We start from the raw sequence: 7,983 nt of genomic DNA, 5'->3' as shown, positions 1-7,983 counted from the left end.
CCACTTCCCCTTCAACTGCTGTAACAGGCTGTAATTTCTCTGTTCCTACAGACACAGTTGGAACTGAAGGAACCTGGTCAATTTCAAAAGACACATCATGACAATGTCTCCACCAGGTGAGGTGTTTCTGGCCAGATTGATAACAATGTTAGCTGCCAATTACACTGAGGTAGGGTTCTATTGAGTAGACTTGGTACAAAGTCAGAGTGAGGTAATGGTGTTCTCAGTGTCTCACTGATGTGAACAGATCAAATAGCACATTGTGGTGCACTGTGTGTGACAGTTTGAGAGGAACCACTCCAGCAGAATGACACATTCCCCGTTGACAATGTCTCGATCTTGAAAGCCCACAATTATGTGTGACCCCGAGTCAGTGCAAAGGCTGTCCCTTACATTCCAATTGACCTGACAGTCTGAAACAAGTTCATTTCTGTCACTGTTGTACAGGGCACCAAGTGTGTCTCCATACTGTCCCATTCCCAATGTGTTTCAATGTTATCTGGTTTTCCCTGGGCTGGGGCAGATTCTCTTTGGTTTCTCAGCTTCTGGTTTGGGACATGGAGGTTCCATCTGTGGGCCCAATATGACCTGACCTGCAAAACATTTCAGAGCCAATACTGATGTCAGCAACTGCTTATGAATTGGGGCCCTGAAGTACTTGGGGAGATGCTGCACTTATTGTGTCACATATAGACCTGAGCACCGAACTTTCCAAGGGATGTGTGAACGCTGCACAGCTTAAAAAGAATTGTCCCAGAAATATGGATATCAGCGATGTTGGGAGCTTGGAGAAGCTGGGCATTTCTGTTTCGTTTGGAAGTGATTTTATTAAATAGATGTTCTCAAAATTATGGGTTATTGGGCACAATAAAATGGAGTTAAGCTAACCCCCTCCCACAGAGGAGGAAGGCAAATGGACACTCAGGTTATTGTCAAAAGGGCAAATGGAAGAATGAAATGATTTTTAAAAAGAGCAAAGAGTACTTTGTGAGGAGCTAAAATGATCTGTCTGAGCCTGGTTTGGAACTAGATTATACCAGAACGGGATTGGATCAGCAACTGGGAAAAAACAAATCCACGCCACGGCAGGAGGGAGACAATGAGGGGACCTGAATTTCTCCAACATAGAGATGGAAAGGACATAGTACAATGACAGGTCAACTACATTCCTACAAGTAATATAGGACGATGGGAATTATCTGAGACATGGATAATGACAGCCCATGGTAGAGCTACGGTCGAGGGCTCGCTAATGTCAGAGATTCATACAATAAATGGTCATGACTGACATCACGGAGACAATGTGAGGTACATTCCCTCAACACCAAGCTGCTGGACAAAAATCCAACACAAATTAGAAAGCAAATTTCGATGTTAGCGGGGCATTAAGGAAGAGGAAAACAAGGTAGATGCAGCAAACAAAATCACATCCATCCACGAGAAAGCAATGTAATCTCTTTATGTGAAGGCAGCATTATTACAACAACAGGCTGCCTCTCTGTTCATAAAGTGGTGACAATTACTGGGTTTTCCTAATGAGACAGCGGCTACACATCCTTAACGTTATATGATCCGGACTTGAGGTTCCTATATGCATTGGTACAGAGCTCCATGATGTACAGTGAATGGACTTTAAAGGGGCAGTGTCCCTAGCTCTGATCCGCTAGCCCTGGTTTCAAGTTCTGTCTTTTCCATAGGTGCAGTGTTACATCTCTGAGCAGATTGATTAAATACTGTCTCCAGAGAGTTGACAAATTGGAGGAATGCATCCAACAACAATTAACACAGTTTTCCAATTATGATTCTTCCTTCGATGAGGCCATCCCTTCCCTGTCACAATCTAATTTCAGTGAGAAACATCTTCTACCAACTGGGAATGATAAAGTTGTGATCATCAGAGCGGCAACACCAATCTCCCAGTGGAGACCACACAGAATATAATGGAAACATGCGGAGAATCTAACACCGCAGAGTTTAATGCTTACATTTTTATGTGCAAGAATAAAGGATTGCCACTCTACACTGAAAATGCATCGGCCAATTCAATTAGCCAGGAAAGTTTTCTACATGGTTCTTGCCATCATTGGTGTTCCTGGTAAGTATTTATGATTATTTACAATTTGTGGATGACATCTCTCCTGGTTTTACTGAAGAAGGGCTCATGCTCGATTCCCCTGCTCCTGGGATGCTGCCTGACTCGCTGCGTTTTTCCAGCAACACATTTTCATCTCTCCTGAGTCGCACCTTAGACTGGAGGCTACCTTCAGGGAAGGAGTTATTGGAAATGGCAGCAAGTATAGAACTGCAATGGATCCTGGTCAGTCAGTGCAGTGGATCTCATAAACCCAGTGTTCCCACATTCCTGCGTGTATCTGTGTGTGTGCAGTTGTATTGATAGCAGCACATTTCCTCCTCCCTACTTTAGGAAGCACTACAGTAAAAGGGGTTTGAGCTGGTTCATCTCCTTTACACCGTGTGGCTTTCAGATTCTGTTAGCTCTGACTGTTGAATGTTCAGAATCCACTGTCGGCTTGGGTAACTGTTGAGGAGCACAGATTGACCTTTCCAATTATGGGAGTGATGGAGATTTGTGGAATAATTTTCTTCTTATAGAATCATGCAGCACAGAAACGGCCCCTTTGTCAACTCCTCCATCCTGACCAGATATCGCGAATTAACCTCGTCCCATTTGCCAACATTTGGCCCATATCCTTCCAAATCCTTCCTGTTCATATACCCAAGCCTTTTAAATGTTTTAATTTTACCCACCATCACCACTTCCTCTCACAGCTCGTTCCATCCATGTCTCGGTTCAAAGCTGTCACCTGCAGTGGGGCCTGCTGTTTGTGGATGGAGGGTGTCCCTACGAGGACAGACAAGGGCAACGGTCAGGAGTACATTCTCAGATTCCAAAATATCGCATCGAAATAGAATTAAAAATAAATACCCAGTTCCCTCGAACTTGTTAAACATTGGATTTTTCATGACATTCTTCATTCCGCTTCCCGTATCCCACCTGCAAATAGTTTTTGTTTTGAATGAGTACAGAGCTACACACTGACTTTCCTTTCTGACCGTGGCTATCAACTCGACTGTAAAATATACAATAAACTTAAGCATTCCTTAAACCCACAGTGGGCACGACGCATTCTCACTGAGAGAACAAATCACTTTCTGTCAAATGACCCTGAACAATTTCCCATGGCTTCCCCCCGAATGTTCCAGTTGGATAATATTTATTGGATTTCAGTTCTCTGCCATTCTGATTGGTATAGCTCCCCCATCCCACAATCTGTCTCTTATCCTGGGTATTCCTACTTTACCTCTGATTCTGGAACAATTGACAGCTGTTGTAACCGCTTATCCTTCTGTTGCTGTCTGCTGGATAAACTGGATGGTTTTTAAATCTTTCTTTCCTACAACACAGTTTATAGCTTCACCTGGCTAATCCCAGACTGTTCCTTTACCTTCCCCCCACTTTGACAGTGATCCTGGATTTATTTTTCGGTAATGAAGCTGGGCTGACCTCTCAGTGAGGAAGCATTTTGCCGGCAGTAATCATAACTCAAGATTAACATGGAAAAAGACAAGGATGAGGGGGACATCAAAGTTCTAAACTGTAGGATTGAGATCGGGTGTGATTGGACAGAGAGTAGAAACTTTTAAATAAATCAATGTCAGAGCAGTGGAATGCACTGAAGAAGGAACTAGGGAGATTACAGAGCCACATGTTCAATGAAAGATAAAGGGTGGTACTCGGAAATGCTGTGAACTCTGCATATCAGGGGATTTCCAGGATAAGTTCACTGGTAACGCAAAACTTGTTGGAAATTGGAATTCAATCCATGAATGTGAGCTGATGCACTTGGCGGGACTCAAAACCCAAGGAGTACATTATGAATGGTAGAAACCTGGGAAACACGGAATCAGAGGGATCTTGGTGCACATGAAGATCTTAAAGTAGTTGGACAGGTCAATGAAATGGTTGAGAAGGTATTGGGATTTTTTGGCTTTTAAATGTGAGACATAGAGTTTAGGAGCAGGGACAATATGTGGGCACTGTATAAAAAATAGGCTAGGCTACAGCTAGAATGTTGGAATACTTTGATTGTCTGACAGAAGGTAGAGACTTTCCTGGAAGACTCCAAGGTAGTAAAATTTTGGGTATGAAGGAAGATTGGATGGACTGGGATTGTTTTCCTTAGAGCGGGGAGATTGATAGGGGGCATCATTTTCAAGTATATTGTTATAAGGGGCATAGACAGCACAGAAGGAAATATGTTTTCCCCTTTGTGGTCAGGTCAATGATACAGAGAGGCAGGGGTTTGAGTTTTCCACCAGAAGTGTTGGGACAATGTGGAACTTACTTCCTGTCAGGGTAGGAGAAGCAGATTCCCGATAGCATAGAACTCTTTAAATGTCAGGGTTATGGACCTAATGCTGGAAAACTGGATGGGAATTCTGAGGCAATTGTTTCATGGATTCTGTCGGGCAAAGTACATTTTATTTTCTGTGCTGTAAATCTCTATGTCTCCAAACCTTCTCCAACTCCCAGCTGGACCATTGTATTTTCGACCAATACTTCACCCGAGCCATTGCCTCCAACAATGATCCTGACTGCAATTATCCCAAACTCTGTTACTTTTCGAGGAATCTTTTTGCTTTTGCAGCATCTTTGCCATTTCAGCAACTTTCCCGGTGATGCAGCATGCCATTTCAGTCCCTTTGAAACTGTAGCAATCCCCCACCCCACCACCAACATTGAGCAAGCCATCCTCAGGCATTTCACACTGTTCAGCGATAGACACCATGTAATGGGTCTTGCCTCACAAGGTATTCCACTGGCTCTGCTAATAGACAGGGTTCCTCTTCCATCATCTCTACCGTTTACCTTTTTTCTCAATTCTGATTTGATTTGACATAATTTAGAATTATATTGTCACGTTTACCTCTGTATTGTGGGGGAAAAAAAACGTGTTTTGCTTGCAGTGCCGCGAATATTCCATGGAAAGACATAAAGGCCATCGGGTGATTGAACAGAGTGAGGGATACAGAGTTATAGCTGCACGGAAGGTGCACAAGAAGCAAGATCAACATGAGGTTTACAAGTTGAGAGGTTCATTCAGAATTCAAATAACTATTGGGACGAAGCTAGTCTTGAACATAGTGTTCTGTGTGTTTATGGCTTTGTATCTCCTGACTGACGGAAGAGATTGGAGGAGAGTTTAACCGGGGTGGGAGGGTCCTTTAATGGTGTTGGCTGGCTTTCTGCGGCAACAAGACATATACATTCAGTCAATGGATGGAAGGTTGGTTTGTGTAAGATCTGGCCTGTGTTCACAACTCTCTGTAGTTTCTTTCAATTTGGATACCTGTCCACAAGGAATCTTCTGGAACACTGAATTTCCAGTGTATGCCTGGACCATTTATTTTACGAAAGGTGCCCTGTGGAATCCACCCGAGCTTCTAAACACCCAGTTTAACTCGACATTGTCCCTTTGTAAATGTCCTGTACATTTTGAACTGAATGATGAACAGCATGTTATTAAATTTCAAAAGCTTGCAGGTATCCACATTGTGGATCCAGGGTCAATTCACTGCAGTTACTTTCTTGGCTGTTATGTGTTGATAACTGAGGAGAATTAGTGCAGCTTTGCTGGGGTTGGCAATGGTGTCTTGTTTCTGTTACCTCTATCTCCGTGCATCCACAATGTTGATTCAACCAACAGGATCGGCCTGTCATTCCCCATCATATTTACAGATGATTGGGGTTTGCACTTGACCAGATTTACAACAATCCCAACTCCCTCATCTTTCATTGTGCTTGTACATGAAGCATTTACCTCCACCTGGAAATCACACTTTAACAGCATGGATTATCACTGCCTAGGATCATCATCCCTTTATTGTTGAACTGCATCTGCCCTCAAACCGATCATAAAAAAACTTTTTTTCCCTTCCTCATACCCCTTTTCACTTTCATGACAATTGACTTAAATCTGCCCAGTTTTGATATTTCAGCACTCTGATGATTTGTTTTCCTCCTCATAAATTAATGCAAGGACTCGCTGTAGAGATTTACTTCGCTTTTCAGAAGGTAGGATATGGCCTACAGGTGACTCCACCAAAGGGTAATTGAAACTGAATTGTCTCTTGACACTTAGCAATGGGTAATAGGTGCTGACCTCACCAGCAATGCCCACATCCCATGAATGAAAAGAAAAGAGTGGTCCGAATTTTAGTCCATCCCTATCATGCAGAGTTATCCAATTCATATTATCCAGCTGTTTGAACTGTTCTTCAGGGAATCATTGCTGCATGTGTGCAAATTCACCCTTCTAAATGTTACATATTTTGGTGGCAACTTTCATGACTGGTATCCTGGATTCCATCTGCTGCGCACCATCTGACTGTTTCTATTTAAGCTAGAAACTGGCAAGTTACAGTTTTACAATTTGCATCACAATTTTTTGTGATGACTGGTTGATCTTTATTGCTGTTGTAGCAACAATACAGATTGCTTGTAAACTTATACAGAAAATAGTGCTCATTAATATTAAGTCATTTTTCCTTTATCCTTCTGACAGTGAATTTCGTGGCTATCATGATCCTAGCCCAAGGAAAGTGTGGCCTTGCTACCTGCACAGCACGCTATCTGGTGGCCATGGCAGCAGCAGACCTACTGGTCATTATCAGTGAGGTCATACTCAGGCAACTTCGTTATTATTATTACCCAGTATGTTTCCTGGACATCACTGCTGTGTGCAGTGTTATCAATGTTCTGATCCGTTCATCCATAGACTGTTCTGTCTGGTTCACCGTTACATTCACCTTCGATCGGTTTGTCAGCTTTTGTTGCCACAAACTGAAAACTAAATATTGCACTGGGAAAAACGCATCTGCAATTCTCTCAATAACCAGTATTCTGCTTTGCTTAAAAAATGTTCCTTGGTATTTTAGATTTGAGCCCAAAAAGATAATCGGGAACATACCATTTAATTGCAGGAATAAGCGAAGCTACTTCACTGACTCTCGCTGGATTGGATTCCGCTCATTTGCTGTGGCTCTAACCCCATTGGGGCCATTCTTTTTCATTGTGTTCCTCAATGTTCTGACAATCGCACGAATTTCATTTAAGTCAAGTCAAGTCCGTAAGGGACTGAAGGGTCAGAGTAAGGAAGGGAATCAGGTTGACCCCGAGATGAAGAGTAGAATTAAGGCAGTGATTTTACTCTTCAGTATATCTGGAAATTTCATACTTCTGTGGCTGTTATATGTTTTATATATCCTTGATGTGCCAGAACATTTAAATGATTATGACTATGAAATCTTTGAACAAGTTGGGTACATGCTGCGCAATGTAAGCTGCTGCACAAACACCCTTATTTATATGGCAACTCTGCCCAAGTTCAGAGCTCAGTTCAATAGAGTGGTGAAATATCCAGTTTCCAGAATTATTGAACTAATCACTGCATAAATCTGACAAAAACTCAAAATCCCGTGGGTGATGGGCAAGAAATGACCATGGAGGACCAAAGGCACCCCTTCTCGAAATGTAAATCTGTCCGAGAGATCAGAGAAGATGGAATATTTAGCAAACATCAAGAGAACCGAAGAAGAACATAAGGTTTCCCAGTTCAGGGAACAGAGGTAACAATTTTGTCCTGAAAGAGGGGCATTGGACATGAAACATGAAGTATAATCTCTCTCCCACAGATGCTGCCAAACCTGTGGAGTCTTTGCAACCATTCCTGTTTTATTTTGGTTTAACATATTGGGGCCCAGTGTAAATGAGCCAGAGATACTTCACAGAACAAACATCAGTGGAGCAACGGCAAAAGCCAATATTTACCTAAGGCAACCAGAAATAAAGTATCATAGATCGTCAGCTTGTAGGAGCAGGGTCTCTGCTTCTTCCTGGATCAGAGGAAGTGATCCAGGATGTCCACTTCAACTCTGCTGCTTCGGTTTTCAGCTCTTTGC

The 7,983-nt window shown here is 42.6% G+C and overlaps 1 protein-coding gene across 1 annotated transcript; it reads left to right on the top strand.

Moving 5' to 3' along the window:
* Positions 1-2,028: 2,028 nt before the first annotated feature.
* On the top strand, positions 2,029-7,477 carry LOC140494851 (probable G-protein coupled receptor 139). Its single transcript, XM_072594525.1, has 3 exons — positions 2,029-2,095; positions 6,588-6,840; positions 6,961-7,477. Exons 1-3 carry the CDS (start codon positions 2,029-2,031, stop codon positions 7,475-7,477), a joined length of 837 nt encoding a protein of 278 aa, XP_072450626.1.
* The last annotated feature ends 506 nt before the right edge of the window (positions 7,478-7,983 follow it).

The sequence above is a fragment of the Chiloscyllium punctatum genome, chromosome 24 (assembly GCF_047496795.1).
Source record: "Chiloscyllium punctatum isolate Juve2018m chromosome 24, sChiPun1.3, whole genome shotgun sequence".
NCBI classification, from domain to species: domain Eukaryota; kingdom Metazoa; phylum Chordata; class Chondrichthyes; order Orectolobiformes; family Hemiscylliidae; genus Chiloscyllium; species Chiloscyllium punctatum.
This window is presented reverse-complemented; position numbering and strand designations above follow the sequence as displayed.

What these genes read in the sequence shown, in the direction of transcription:
- LOC140494851 (XM_072594525.1), top strand. Translation starts at nt 2,029, where the DNA reads ATGCATCGGCCAATTCAATTAGCCAGGAAAGTTTTCTACATGGTTCTT. An exon ending in TGCCATCATTGGTGTTCCTG is followed by an intron (nt 2,096 to 6,587) that starts GTAAGTATTTAT and finishes TCCTTCTGACAG; the next exon opens with TGAATTTCGTGGCTATCATG. An exon ending in GTTACATTCACCTTCGATCG is followed by an intron (nt 6,841 to 6,960) that starts GTTTGTCAGCTT and finishes TTGGTATTTTAG; the next exon opens with ATTTGAGCCCAAAAAGATAA.